This window comes from Cervus canadensis, chromosome 2 (assembly GCF_019320065.1).
Source record: "Cervus canadensis isolate Bull #8, Minnesota chromosome 2, ASM1932006v1, whole genome shotgun sequence".
In the NCBI taxonomy this organism is placed as follows: Eukaryota; Metazoa; Chordata; class Mammalia; order Artiodactyla; family Cervidae; genus Cervus; species Cervus canadensis.
This window is the reverse complement of record NC_057387.1, coordinates 27830918-27847092: the sequence shown is the minus strand read 5'-3', so window position 1 is coordinate 27847092 and position 16175 is coordinate 27830918. Positions and strand designations below refer to the sequence as shown.

Sequence of the window (16175 nt, the reverse complement as noted above, 5' to 3'; positions counted from 1 at the left end):
ACATTTTCTCCATTTGAAAGATACACACTCATGCGCATACATACCAGAGTTCACCATCTGTATCACTATACTATGTAGCAATCACCTTTAAAAGAATGGGCGGGTGAGAGGGGACTAAAAAATATAAATATAGAGTATGTAAGTCAGTCTGGTAAAGAACCCGCCTGTCAGTGCAGGAGATGTAAGTGACACGGGTTCAATCCCTGAGTCGGGAAGATTCCCTGGAGGAGAAAACGGCAACCCATTCCAATGTTCTTGCTTGGAGAATCCCATGGACAGAGGAGCCTTGCAGGCTACAGTCCATAAGACCAGAAACAATTGGATGTGACTGAGTACACATATAAGTCAGTAATGATTCTGGAATGAGGCTAAAGTTTGATCAAGAAAAAATTCACATCTTTCTGATAAAATCAAGATTCATCATAAGAGCCTAGAAAAAGTATAACAAGCTAAGGAAAATCAAGCTAAGGAAAGAATAAAAGAAAAGAATAAAAGGAAAGAATAAAAACAAAAGGGAACTGTAAGAATTAGAATATTTAACAATATAATAAATTATTTTAAAAATTAGATTGCAAAAAAAAAAAAAATTAGATTGCTAAAATGACCAATGACTCAAAATATGGCTATGCTAATAAAAAATAAGGAAATAAACTTAGCTGTTCAACATTATAAATAAGAAAGAGACAGAAACACAGATTTCTGTAAAGTTTTTTATGGTCTATTTCCAAGGAAATACATTTTTTAAATCTCTACTAGATGGTCGGATTTTCTAAGAAAATATGTACTGTCACAATTACATGAATGAATCAAGAAGAGATGGGAAACCCAATTTGATTAAGAAGCATGTGAGAAACTGAGCCCCTTGAACTAGCCCTAAAAGGCATTAAGTCCAGACACAGAAATAGAGTAGATAAGTTCGAATGAAAGTGTTGGAGAAGACAAGATACCAAAGTGAACTGGTTTTAAGAAATAGTTCTTGAGACAGACTCTGTATGATTTCAATATATTTAGACCATGGAATTTCTGCACCATGCTTTACATCCCTGGATGTTTCAGTGTCTCCTGGTTTATAGTCTATGGGAACTTGAATAGAATTTGTATCCTGCTGTTGTGTGAAAATTGTATAAATCACAATTATGTTGAATTGGTTCATGGTGCTTTTCAGGTCTACTACACCCTTCTACTTTTCTGTCTATTCAGTCTAATTTTTGAGAGTTTGATATTAAAACTCCAACTAAAAATCTTAATTTATCTACTTGAAAAAATAATTATATATAGTGGAACTATATGTAACTTTTTACCTACAGTTTTTCCCTTGTGGCTCAGATGGTCTGCCTGCAATGCGGGAGACCTGAGTTCAATCCCTGGGTCAGGAAGATCCCCTGGAGGAGGAAATGGCAACCCACTCCAGTATTCCTGCCTGGAAAATCCCATGGACGGAGGAGACGGGCAGGCTACAGTCCACAGGGTTGCAAAGAGTCGGACACGACTGAGCAACTTCACTTTCACATGTACCTTTGTTCTGTATTTTCCAAGTCTTTTGCAAATGTGTTATCATATACTTTCATAATTTAAAAAAACAAAAAACCAACAATAAAAGAAACAGTTCTATTGACAGTGTTCTGTAAGTTAAGAAAAGCAAAGAAGTTCAAGACAAGGTGTTTATAACCGTTAAGAGTATAAATAGGAGATAACAGATTGTGTAGTAAAAAATTTAACTTTGCCCAAAGAGAGGTCTGGCCTTTGCCCTAAGCAGCTGGAAGGGCATCTCTAAGCCCTTGAAATGTACTGCCTGACAAAAGTACCTTTGTTTCAACTTGGGGCCTTAAGGCCACATGCTAATGATATGATTTATTGTAGGGTCTTCAGCTCAACCTCAGGAAGGGCTGGAGACGGGTCAATTACATGGATAGTAAACTCCATCTGTATCTACATGACAGAATTCCAATAAAAATCCTGGACGCCAAGGCTCACGCAAGCCTCCTTGGTTGGCAATATACCCTTTATGCTGTCACGCATCACTGCTAGGAGTTAATTACATTAAGAATTTCACTGAGAAAAGACAACTGGAAATGCCACATTTAGAACTCTCCTAGACTCTGCCCCATGCCTTTTCCTTGGATGATTTTAATCTATATCCTTTCACTGTAATAAATGTTAGCTGTAAATATACAGCTTTCAGTGAGTTGTAACAAATTATTAAATCTGAGGGTAGTCTTGGGAAATTCTAAACTTGGAACTGGTGCCAGAGTGAGAATGAATAAGATAAATTTTATTTAAAAGTGTGAATGGTTTTGGGGATCACCCCCAAATTCTACAGTTGATAGCAGAAGTAAGAGAGGAACTGTGAATTGTTCTCTAACTTCATAGTTAACATCAAAAGTGGGATTCACTAGAATGACACTGACTCATTGAAACTTGTGGTAGGGAAGAAGGAGGAAAAGATGACAAGGGTTATGAACCTTTGATTCTTGGATGATTATCTACTCAATGGTGGTATGGAACTGCAGCTGTGGTTATCAGAGGTAAAAGTTACCAAGAGAACTTAGAAACTAGATCCAACTCCCTAGGAGCTGACTCACTGGATAAACAAGGAAATGCAAACTAATAAGAAGGTAATTAAACAATTCCTTGGATATTATCATCTGTACTAGCTAAAATGAAGAGTGTGTTGGGACAGATCCTGACACTAGACAAAGCTTAGATTTCAGCCAGGCTGAGCTACAGCCACTAAGCCTAAGGGTCATTCCAAATGGAAAAATTACACTGGGAAAACAGGCAGCACCTCTACGACTTCCAATAACAATGAAGTCGAGGTTGAGGAAAGACAAAATCAAGAAACTAACGAAACCAGAGTGTACAATGCTAAGGAATTATTTCATTTTGTGGACCGACACTGTATGCTTCCTGAAAATACCTCTATGAAAATACTGTGAGAGTGACAACACTTAGAGGTAGTATTGTTGATTTTGAAGGCTGCAGAATAGAAGAGCAATGTTTGAGCTGATGTGGGACCCAGCACTCACTGCTGAACCACCACAGATGGTTACCCAAAACCTCAGTACATAGCAGGTCATTCCAGAGGGGACAGCGAGCTGAGTGGACTGGATAAAAGCCCCTGTAAAGTTTTTTTACCCTCAGACAGGTGATTGTCCTTCTCCTATAAATGCCAACTAGAACTTCCCAGAAGAACTGACTGACATGCTTCTTATTCAAGCCATGTGAGGTTAGCATTATGAAGATCAGGATACTCGTCTACTGAATATGCCTCTTACTAAGGTTAAGGAAAATAATACAGTTAAGGAGGACCTTATACATGGGTACCCCCATGTAATTTTACTGCTGCAAAACCGAGCAATAACCTGAGATGCCTTATCAGATTTATTGTCTCAGCATTATGGGCCTTACAGATGCTGAGAAAACTGGGGTGATTCACAAGAACATAGGAAAAGACAAACGAGAGAGTCAAGAAATTTATCCCAAAAGGATGAAAAATTTTAGGTGGCTGTTTAAAAATGGGGAGGGGGGAAGATAGGAATAAAGCAAACAATGATGGGGTTGAAACAAAGGTCTTAATACAGCACTCTAGGGGGTTGGGAGGACCAATGGGAGCTACTGCTGGTCCTCAATGTTAAAAGGCATTAAACAACTCTGTTATACTTACCCTAGTATGAAGAAATGTTAAAAGCTAGAGGGTGAAGAGGACAATGAGAACCTGACCTTGTACTCCCTGGAGCAACTATTCCATGGATTAATCAAACTGAGAACTAAAGGAGAGGCCAGGGTCTTCTGGCTCAAAGTCCAGCTGGAAAACACAAGGCAATATGCATTTGTGTGGGTAAAATAGCCTGGGTTGGATAAAAGACATTTCTGGGACTCCCTGACATGGGAGCCTAATGTACTATGATTCTAAAATCTGCTGAAGTTACAATGGGCATTAATGTTAGATTGGGAAGAGAGGGATGGTTGATAGCATTAAAGTGAAAGTCTGGGTGAAAGCTGGAACATAGTGATATAAACAGATTATGTGAAATAGTTTTCTCTCTCCTTTATATGATTACTAGAATGGGTATTACTGATATTGTCTAATACTGTAAAATATAAGAAACACATGTTCACCTTGAGGCAAGTCTTGATTAAACATGCTAAATGAGAACAATTAAAACTGTCCAAGTCCACAGAAGTTGTCGACTTGAGACAGTACAGGATACCTAATGGATAAAAAGAATTTATGACTTTAATGACAAATGACAAGCTGCTTTGCTCTCACTTGTACCAATGAATTCTCGGTACAATAACCATGTGCACCCTGTAAAAAAGTAAATGGTTCATTCAGTTAACAGTACACTATTTAAAGCTTGAATTCAATAATGCCACCATAGCATCAGCAGTCCTTGATATGGTTTGAACAACAGAAAAAATATATACAGCAGACTTAATAAGTAGCATTCAGGGACTGAACATGCAAAATTTTTTTTCCCTCTAACTCTGAAGAAAAGCCAAGAGCAGTTTTTCATGTGGAAGGACCCTAACTGATGTTTACTATACTAACCACAGGGTTATTTCAATTCACCAGCTTACTGGTATAATTTGTTTAGAAGAGATTTAGACATAATGCAGGTCCTGAGTATAATAATATATGATGTTGATTTCACGGTAATATCAGAAACTAAAGATAAAGGTAAGACTGACGTAAATGCAACGGTGACACACATGAACAAAAAGGCTGTTACTGAATGTAACAGAGGTCCAAGGACCTGCCCAAACTGGTAAAATTCTTAGGAATAACCTAGGTAGGAGCCACCTTTATCATTCCACAGGTGAAAAAAAATAAGCAGCTTCTGCCACCTACACCCCTAGAACTAAACAAGTAGCCCCAACATTTGGTTGGTATATTTGAATTTTAAAGAACATATACTCCACATCTGGGAATTTTACCAATACAACCACCCAAAACAAAATCATTTGAATGAGGGCCTGAACTATGTCTGAACAGCAAAAAGCAGTCTTTCTCTTGATGCTTATGGACCCTGTGATCCACAACTAGACATGATTTTGGAAGTGTTAGCAACACATACGCAGATTGAAACTTATGGCAAAAACCTCTGAGTGCCACTCAGCAGAGATCCAGTATTTTGGACCAAAAAATTTCTGGATGCCATGGTAAAACATATGCTATTAAAGAGAAAATTACTAGTTTGCCACTGGGCACTGAGGTTGACACTGTGACTGCAGGGCATAAAATAACCAAGAAACCAGAAATACCCCTTATGTCTTGGGTGATAGGAGAAAACAAATAAGGAAGGCAGAGTCCAGAAGTGTTCCACAAAAACAGAGATGGTTTGTGCAGGAACATGCAACCAAAAGGATGCAAAGAAATATTTATCGTATTTATGAGCAGGTGAAAGTTAAAGTGTTAGTCAGTTGTGTCCGACTCTTTTCAGACCCCATGGAACTGTATAGCCTGCCAGCTCCTCTGTCCATGGGATTCTCCAGGTAAGAATACTGGAGAGTGGGTTGCCATTTCTTTCTCCAGGGTAGCTTCCTGACTCAGGGATCGAACCAGGGTCTCCTGCATTGTAGGCAGATTATTTATTGTCTGAGTCACTGTACTCTCTTTCCCCCTAAACTTGACCTTGGAACTACTAAAGGAACTGCTGAATGCTATGATCACATAGGTGGTACTCCAAAAACAGCTATTAGCTAACAAAGAGCTGCGTGGTTTATGGATGATGGTTCCCAAGTGTACAGAAAGCAATCTGTTTAGAAGGGTACCACTCTAACTGAAGAATGTAATAATGAATCATATCAGTGAGCTGGACTGCATGCTGTTATCCCCTATATATGGGTTTTTACTGAACCCTGAAGTTGGTATGACAAGAGAGGGTGGTTCTCGAGGACTGTTTCCTAACTTTGCGAAGATGATAAAGAAACAGTCTGGTAAGACTCGCTAATGAATGCTATATACTGAACACTTTAAACTTTGTGAGGTATCACTGAAGGGTGTTTTTAAAGGGGTTGGGGTAGGTGAGGCACAACAACATGTTAGCCAAATGACACTGGCAGCAATATAGACAGAATGAATTTGACAAGGTAAAACTCAAAGCAAGGACACTAGTTGTAAATGTGCTGCAACAGGAACCTAGGCTTTTAAGTCCAATGCCATTGGTTCTGCCATAGTTTACCCAGGAAATCTAAAGTGTGAATGAACTAAAGAAAAGGTAGGAACATTCAAGAGGTAATCAGGACTTGGATATAAGGAGTAAAGGAAAGTGATGACAGAAAAGGAAGGATGGATTATGGTTAACCTTCTGTGTTCCTACTCTTTTTGCTTTACACCATCAATGTAAAAAGCCACAAGAGATCTAGGAGCTCAAAAACCAGACAGCAGCTATGAGAAAGTAATTTCATATCTGAGATCTATGACAAGGATAAGATCTGGACCCAGAGTGAAGGCATCTACAAAATCAGTCACCTCCAATAAAACAATAGCTAATCTGTAGGTAAGATGAAACATTTTGTAACAAAGGATATGAAAGTTCAAAGAAATGGGTTGTAGAACAGTGAAAGGTGTCTTGACAAAGAAAACAGAACATTACCTTTATGAGATCAAGTTTGAAAGATTTCACACACTGTATTCTATATTCTGAATATCACATGGGAGAAAATGAGCAAATGAGCTAAAACATATCTGGAGTCCAACTGACTATGTTCAAGTCCTAGTTCTACCACTTATGGGGACATGCTGTATACATTATTAAAGCTTTCTGTGAGTAGACTTGCTCACTTTGAAACAGCTGAGATATCAGTACCAATACTTCATGGAGGGTTGGTATGAATTAAACAAACATACGGCATTCAGAAAAGTGCCCAGCACAAGCTATGGATGCAATATTTGTCAGCAAATAGGATTCATGTATCCTCTAAGAGAACTTTAATAAATTCCAATGGCTCTAACAAATTAAAAGCTCTAAAACATGAGAGTTAAACATTTAAGTGTGGTTAATTGAACTTAACAACTAACTAGAAATTTCCGTAGTTTCCAGAATAGTTCTGAAGTGACAAGCTGGTAATAAGTGAACACTATTGCATTCTGAGGGTAAAAGAGGGTTGAAATACAAAGCTTATTTTAATGAATTAGTAACTATGCTACTTAGATGTTTATAAATTCCCAGTTTTTCTACAAACTAAATCTGACATAAAATCAGTATATTTATATACTTTGATGCTAAAATGGCTATCAGTCATACACATGAAAATATTACCTTTTAAGATGACAGCCCAAAGCCCATAACCATGTGATAAATACCACAGAACACTTGAAAAAAACAAGTGAGTTTGAACCAGAGGGACTATATATGAAGAAATAATATAACTCTATTATTGCAACCCAAATCCACATACTAATACATTTTCAACAAATATCCATAAGACAATTAGATATGAATATAGAAACCATTAAACAATGTACCAAAAAATGTATCTTGCTCTAAGACATAAAAAATACAAAAAAATATGTTTTAGGAAAAATAATTCTATAATAACTTTTAATAATATTTCTTGATAAGCAATAACAACGTCTGTACCTATGTTCTTTGTGTTCCAATAGCTGACAGTCTCTACATGTCAGTCTATCACATGTTTCACAGAAAAGTTTCAACTGTTCTTGTTTGTGTACAGGGCAGAAAACAGGACGCTGACCAGATGCTCCAACAGACTCTGTAGTAAAATAAAACATACATTTTTAAACTAAACAAAATTTTTGTCTAACTTTATAAATTCTTACTGATGCTGGTATCAAAAGCTTGTAAAGTTAAGTAGAAATGCTATAGAGGCAAAAGACAGAGAATGACAGTAATCATTAAAACTGCTTCTATCTTACCTGAGACATCTTCTTTCTTCCTGATCAAGTGATCTTTAGTGAATTTTACTCTCTGATGAGCTTCAATACACGTCTTACAAAGCCATTCTCCACACTCTACACAAAAGCCAACCGCACTTGCATTGTCTTCACAACTAGTACACACCTAGAAGCGGAAATAAATACTAACCTGCATTAAATTTACAAAATATAGATCCACAAAATAAACAAGCAAAAACTTTCTACCTTACTCTCAAATATACTAATTACTGTACCTAGAATAAAATCATCTTGCTATCCATTTCTCTTCAACAAAATCCTTCCCTTCCAGATCAAACATTCAGGTGGGTAAAAACCTAAGTCTCAAAACACAAAACTGATAAAAGCTTTGAATTTTTAAGTGATAACTTTTAATCTCTTTTAACCAGGTCTGAGGGTGTAGAATAAAGATACTCTTCATTTTCAAATTGAAAGATGAAACTAGGGCATAATTACCCTAAATAATGTAACAATTCAAGCATGTTTTCTTATAATTTACATTTTGATATCAAGAAAGTAATACAAAGAAAAATTGAGACGCATACCTGTTCTGATTTCTCATCAGAACTGCTAGGAGTTTCAGATGTATCTTTCACAAAATAATTATCCACGAGGTCTATCTGTCTGCATTCTTGGCGGCATACTGGGCACCGTATTACACCAACTACAACACAAAACAACATCAAGAAATATTTTCAGGAAAATAAGGAAATTATACACAATGCCTATATGTGAACTACTCATTCATATATCATAGATAAGAAGAAAGAAATGAGCGCTAAGAGCTGAGTAAAATGCCATTCCACTGAGTTATTTCATTGGGTGAAAATAACACCCATTTGGGAAGATAAAATAAGCATTAATATGCAAATAAAAAAAACTTTAAGATGCTACTTTATTACAATATGTGGTTGGTAATAATGGCCCCCGAAGATATCCAGGTCCTAACCATTGGAAAACTGTATGACTTTATACAGCAAAGGAGATTTTGCGAGTGTTATTAAAGCTCCTGTGATGGTAACATTGTCCTGGAATATCTGATAGGCCCTGAAACGTCATCAGTTCAATTGTTCAGTCATGTCTGACTCTTTGCAACCCCATGGATCGCAGCACGCCAGGCCTCCCTGTCCATCAACAACTCCAGGAGTTTACCCTACTCATGTCCATTAAGTCGGTGATGCCATCCAACCATGTTATCCTCTGTTGCCCCTTCTCCTCCTGCCTTCAGTTTTTCCCAGCATCATGGTCTTTTCCAGTGAGTCAGCTCTTCGCATCAGGTGGCCAGAGTATTGGAGTTTCAGCTTCAACATCAGTCCTTCCAATGAACACTCAGGACTGATCTGCTTTAGGATGGACTGGTTGGATCTCCCTGCAGTCCAAGGGACTCTCAAGAGTCCTCCAACAGCACAGTTCAAAAGCATCAATTCTTCAGCACTCAGCTTTCTTTATAGTCCAACTCTCACATCCATACATGACTACTACAAAAACCATAGCCTTGACTAGACAGAACTTTGTTGGCAAAGGAATGTCTCTGCTTTTTAATATGCTGTCTAGGTTGGTCATAACTTTCCTTCCAAGGAGTAAGTGTCTTTTAACTTCATGGCTGCAGTCACCATCTGTAGTGATTTTCAAGCCCAAAAAATAAAGTCTGCCACTGTTTCCACTGTCTCCCCATCTATTTGCCATAAAGTAATAGGACCAGAGGCCATGATCTTAGTTTTCCGAATGTTGAGCTTTAAGTCAACTTTTTCACTCTCCTCTTTCACTTTCATCAAGTGGTTCTTTAGTTCTTCTTCACTTTCTGCCATAAGGGTGGTGTTATTTGCATATCTGAGGTTATTGATATTTCTCCCAGCAATCTTGATTACAGCTGGTGCTTCATCCAGCCCAGTGTTTCTCATGTTGTACTCTGCATAGGAGTTACATAAGCAGGGTGACAATATACAGCCTTGATGTACTCCTTTTCCTATTTGGAACCAGTCTGTTGTTCCATATCCAGTTCTAACTGTTGCTTCCTGATCTGCATGCAGGTTTCTCAAGAGGCAGGTCAGGTGGTCTGGTATTCCCATCTCTTGAAGAATTTTCCACAGTTTATTGTGATCCACACAGTCAAACTTTGGCATAGGCAATAAAGCAGAAATAGATGTTTTTCTGGTACTCTCTTGCTTTTTCCATGATCCAGCAGATGTTGGCGATTTGATCTCTGGTTCCTCTGCCTTTTCTAAAACCAGCTTGAACATCTGGAAGTTCACGGTTCACGTATTCCTGAAGCCTGGCTTGGAGAATTTTGACCATTACTTTGCTAGCATGTGAGATGAGTGCAACTGTGCGGTGGTTTGCACATTCTTTGGCATCCTCTTTCTTTGGGACTGGAATGAAAACTGACCTTTCCAGTCCTGTGGCCACTGGTAAGTTTTCCAAATTTGCTGGCATATTGAGTGCAGCACTTTCACAGCATCTTCTTTTAGGATTTGAAATAGCTCAACTGGAATTCCATCACCTCCACTAGCTTTGTTCATAGTGATGCTTTCTAAGGCCCACTTGACTTCACATTCCAGGATGTCTGGCTCTAGGTGAGTGATCACACCATCATGATTATCTGGGTTGTGAAGATCTTTTTTATACAGTTCTTCTGTGTATTCTTGCCACCTCTTCTTATATCTTCGGCTTCTTTAAGGTCCATACCATTTCTGTCCTTTACTGAGTCCATCTTTGCATGAAATGTTCCCTTGGTATCTCTATTTTTCTTGAAGAGATCCCTAGTCTTTCCCACTCTATTGTCTAAGACTCTATTTCTTTGCATTGATCACTGAGGAAGGCTTTCTTATCTCTCCTGGCTATTCTTTGGAACTCTGCATTCAAATGGGTATATCTTTCCTTTTCTCTTTTGCTTTTCGCTTCTCTTCTTTTCACAGCTATTTGTAAGGCCTCCTCAGACAGCCATTTTGCTTTTTTGCGTTTCTTTTTCTTGGAGATGGTCTTGATCCCTGTCTCCCGTACAATGTCACAAACCTCCGTCCATAGTTCATCAGACACTCAGATTTAATCCCTTGACTCTATTTGTCACTTCCACTGTATAATTGTAAGGGGTTTGATCTAGGTCATACCTGAATGGTCAAGTGGTTTTCCCTACTTTCTTCAATTTAAGTCTGAATTTGGCAATAAGGAGTTAATGATCTGAGCCACAGTCGGCTCCCGGTCTTGTTTTTGCTGACTGTATAGAGCTTCTCCATCTTTGGCTGCAAAGAATATAATCAATCTGATTTCGGTGTTGGCCATCTGGTGATGTCCATACATAGAATTTTCTCTTGTGTTGTTGGAAGAGGGTGTTTGCTATGACCAGTGCGTTCTCTTGGCAAAACTCTGCTAGCCTTTGGCCTGCTTAATTCTGTACTCCAAATTTGCCTGTTACTCCAGGTATTTCTTGACTTCCTATTTTTGCATTCCAGTCCCCTATAATGAAAAGGACATCTTTCTTGTATTAGTTCTAAAAGGTCTTACAATCACAAATGGTCTAACAAGAGGCAGGCAGGGAAGATTAGACTACAAGAAGATGAGAAGGCAACTGATAATAAAAGCAGAGATTGTGCTTTGGAGATACAGACACAAGCCAAGGAATATAGGGGGCTACTATAAGCTGAAAAAAGAAAATGGATTCTCTCCTCAGAGCCTCCAGAAGGATCAAGACATGCCGACACTTTGACTCTAGTCTAGTAAAACTGACTGCAAACTTTAGCCTTTAAGAACCGTAAGAGAATAAAATGTATGTTGTTCTAAAACACAAGTTTATGGCAATTCTGTTATAGCAGAAATAGAAATACACAATCTTCATCTTATGAATTCTGAGTTGATTGAGAGCGACCTGAATTCATCCTAATGTATAATGTGGGAAGAAAGATCATCTGAGACTTAACCTGCCAGTGTTCTAGCATCTATCAGAAGAAACAAACCTGCCAAGGTAAGAAATGAAAGTTCAAGTTAGTTAAAAATTAGAAAACAGCAGCATAGTCAACACAACAGAGTGACTAGTATATGTCAGCCATAAAACTGAAAAACATAGAATGACACAATCCTTGTTTTTAAGAAAGGGCTGAAGACTAGTATTTTTACAGTTTATACCATGTACAATTGTAGGAAGCACCATACAAAGACAAGGATATAAACAGTCCAAAGAGTGGTAATATAGGAAGTACAGCTCAGTGGTAGTGAGGGTTAGGGGGTAGGAAGAAGGAACCAGACACTCTACTTACCACTATGTGTGTCCATGTTTGCATTTTTGTGTGGGGACTCATGTGTGTATGTAATCCACTGCCTTTTCTTTGAAATTCCTAAGATTAAAATAGGGAGGAAATCCTATATGTTGCAATGATAATTTTTTTTTAATTTTAGGAAATTAAAAAGTCTTTGAGCTCTCCATCTTGATTTATGCTTGAGTTACGTGCCACAGTTGCTTTGAAATCTTTGATTATCCGTAGTTTTCCTAAATTGTTTAAGAAATAATCCACTTTCATCTGTTTTTTAAGTTACTGAATCTAAATTCATAAGACAGAGCTCTTTGATAGCAGTTTTTTAAATGCTGCAGGTTTGCAGCCATTACCACTTCAAAGAAGTCTGAATAAGGAAAAAATTTTCCCTTGTTAAATTAGTTCCTATTTCTGTAGAAATTACATTTTTAAATCTGTGATAGATGAGTTATCATAATGCAAGTATATAGTGCTTTTTTTTTTCTATCAACTACTCATTGTCATTCAACAGTAATGACATTAAAGATGCAGCAAGCTTATAAAGTATTATTTTCTAAAAGAAATAGGAGGCATCTTCATCTTTATTATTCTACTTCTGGTTATGCAAACACTAGTAACAGAAGTGTTTATGTCTGGTCAGAAATCTGGTCAGAAATCAATTTTGATTTTGTTAAGTTAAACAGTCTGTAGGCAGGCAGAGTACTGGGTACACAGTGGTCCAAAGTAAGATAGAAGCCTACAGTAAGAATGCTAGATCTTAAAAAAGAAACTGGGAGTGGGGAAGGAGGTGGGTGATGGGTTCAGGATGGGGGGGACACATTGCACCCATGGCTGATTCATGTCAATGTATGCCAAAACCCATCACAATATTGTAAAGTAATTATCCTCCAATTAAAATAAATAATTTTTTAAAAAAAGAAACTGGTTTATGATTTATAAGTTTTGTGCCTTGGTCAAACATTAACATGATGTCACAAATTCCCTGGCAGTCCAGTGGTTCAGAGTCCATGCTTCCACAGCAGGGGGCACAGGTTTGATCCCTGGTGGGAGAACTGAGATCACTCAAGCTGCCCCACGTGGTCAAAAACTTAAAAAACAAAAGTCCTGTCATTGAAAAATGATGTCTGTGTAGAATGACAAAAATAACCAGTGTTGAATCATGTTATATTTCCTGACATTCCACATTATCCCAGGTTGCTAAACGTGTGCTTTCCAAGAAGTCTGACTTATTGAATACATTTACTGTCCTATGTGACAGTTTTGTCACTGTTAGAGATTCAGTAATTAAAATGGGAAACAGAAGCTTAGGTTATTTTCCTTCTCAAAACTATGTTCCTTGGAGCCACATTATTATGATGGCTTTCATGCTCTTGTACACAGAATGTCTTAAGCTGAGTGCAGTTTAGAGGATCCTAATTACTTCTTTCAACGCTGTGATCTGACCTGTAACAAATCCGTACTATACACTATGTAAATTGCTAAGAAGTCCATTATAAACCAACTGAATGTACAAATCTTAGTGCTGGTGCTGAAATCTCTTCAGAATAGTCACCATGATATCAAGGTTTGTTTCAACATTTGTAAGCATCAAGTGTCAATCAAAATTGAAGATGAAACACTAACGAATGTTGAATTCTCAGGCTTTAGGTATACTTCCTCTTTAGATTTTTTGGTTCTCTGTTTTTACCATACTGTTTCATTTAAATTTCCTACACACTAACTTCATATGTGCGACTAAAATAAAACTTCAGTATATATTTTAAAATGGGTTTAAGACTAGTATTTAATTTTTACAGTTTATACCATTCACAACTTACAAAGACAAGGATATAAACAAAGAGCTGTACATCCAAGAAGGATAGCTCAGTGGTAGAACATTTGACTGCAAAGAGTTGTACACACACAAACTACAGAAGCTTATACAGTAACTGTGATGGAAGGTCACGCTAAAAGGAGTATCAGCACTGCAGTAACATGAAGGGGAAGAAAGCGCAGTAGGCAGGGGACACATGTTATCTATGTGCGGCTGATTCATCTTGCTATACAGCAGCAGCTAACACAACACTGTAAAGCAACCATGCTACAATAAAAGTTAAAAAATAAATCAAAGTAGGAATATCAGTCTCTCAGCAAACATGTATACTTTGCTACACAGAATTTTACAATTATATGTATATGAAACAAAATATTGTGTTTATACTACAAAATGCATACAAATATCCCCCTCAAAGGAAATGCATAAAACAATTCGTGAAAGCAAAGGAAGAAACATTATGGTCAGGAGAAATGGAAAAATGAATATAAATATTTTTACATCTAAGATGGCATGAGTTAAAAGTCGTTCAAGAAACATACAGCATAACTACAAAGGAGAAAAGTATAAGTAAGGAGCAAAAACACATGGGCAATTAACTTCTTACAGTGAATAAGGTAAGTCTTCACTGAGAAGGTGACAGTTACACACAATCTTGAAGAATCAACTGCATTCACTAATGTGCAAGCGAGAGTATACTTGGTTGGTCTGGGTTCATTAAACCCTGCACATTTCTAAGGAAAGCCTTCAATACTAGCCCTTGATGGGCATATGGGAGATGCCTTCTGAACTCTTGGAATATTAATTATGCCTGATAAAAGTGCCTCCCCCCAAAAAACATAAAAAGTTTCTGTTTGCCTGAGGCCTGAGGCCATCGGCATTCAGTTTGACCTCTGGATTGACTGGAGGTCAAGCAGGTGGTATCAGTTCTGTGGAGGTTCTACACCTGTATGACTGATTCCCCAATAAAAACCAGAGACACAGAGGCTCAGGTGAGCTTCCCTGGTTGGTGACACTCTTTGTGAATACCATCACACACTGTAACTGGGAGAATAAAGTGTCTGCACGTCTAACCCTACTGAAGGAAGACGCCTGTAAGTGTGCGCCTGCTTCCTCCCGGACTTCACACCGCGTACCAGGAGCATAAGGGGCTTTCTTAATTCTAAGTCCTTCCAGCAAATCACGAATCTCAGTGTGGTCTTGGGGACCCCAAAAAAACTAGGAAAGAAAGAAACAGTGTGGAAAGAAAGAAACAGTGTGCAAACCAAGAACAGCAGAAGCAAAGTTCACAAACAGAAAAAAAGAAAAGAATAGGAGCCTATAGATAAAAAACTATCTGTAGGTATTAGCAGATATATAGTTATATATCTAAAATATTGAGAAAGTTAAGAAATTTGTGACATCTAAAGGAGTATCTTTCAAAAGACATTCTGTTCTGAGCAAGAAACACTATTATAAAAGTATCCATTATATCTGTGTAAAAGAATGATTTGATGCAAATCATACTAGCTTTTGATTTCTGAATTCAATAAGCTCAGATTCTTAAAATTTCTACTTCCACCTAGCAAGCTGACATCACAGTTTATGACTCTTCATCTTTTCAAAAAATGTAGATAGCAAAAGGACACTGAATACCACAGAAGAAACACAACCCAAAGTACACAAAGTGTAGGGGGATACATTTGAGAAAGACGTTTGTCATAAAGATTTTCAGAGAAGCTTGAAATTCAGAATTTGAAACATGAAAGAACTCCCAGAGACACAGGAAAATTTAAGTTGGCAGACATCAACAAACCCCATTCCTATGATGACTACTTATTCCTGTCAGATTACCCAGCAAAGTATCTCATCACCAAAACAAAAAGAGCTGAAGTTTCTTTAGGGATCTTTTTGGTATTCTATATTCATAAATACATTTTTAGATTATATAAACGTTTTTGTTGAAAATGAAAATCTTTTGAGTTTGTAAGTATCCCCTATAATTAGTGATGAAGTGAGTGTGCTCCTGAGTCTGTCACTCAGTACCAGCTGTCATGCTGTTTTCAGTATTACACAAAACCGAAACCCAAACTTCAAAGCCAAAGTCAGTGACCAGTTTTACACATGATGTTCCTAGAACTGATTTCATTACTTCAAAGCTCCAGTTCTGAGAGACTCATTCATACTTACTAATTTCCTTTAAGTGTTAATTTACTAGAATGTATAATCATTGGGGTGG

General features: G+C 37.6%; 1 protein-coding gene across 3 annotated transcripts in view; it reads right to left on the bottom strand.

The window, feature by feature from the left end:
* The window catches only part of TRIM33 (tripartite motif containing 33), a 141424-nt gene that overhangs the window by 69085 nt on the left and 56164 nt on the right, over nt 1–16175 (bottom strand). For 2 of the 3 annotated variants that reach the window (XM_043460094.1, XM_043460100.1), the window contains exons 2-4: nt 8446–8564; nt 7883–8027; nt 7587–7719 (exon numbers count right to left, since the gene is read on the bottom strand). In XM_043460094.1, coding sequence (XP_043316029.1) covers nt 7587–7719; nt 7883–8027; nt 8446–8564 — 397 coding nt within the window. Of the gene's footprint in view, nt 1–7586; nt 7720–7882; nt 8028–8445; nt 8565–12150; nt 12182–16175 lie in introns of those variants that run through there. The other variant, XM_043460111.1, reaches the window with a different exon arrangement.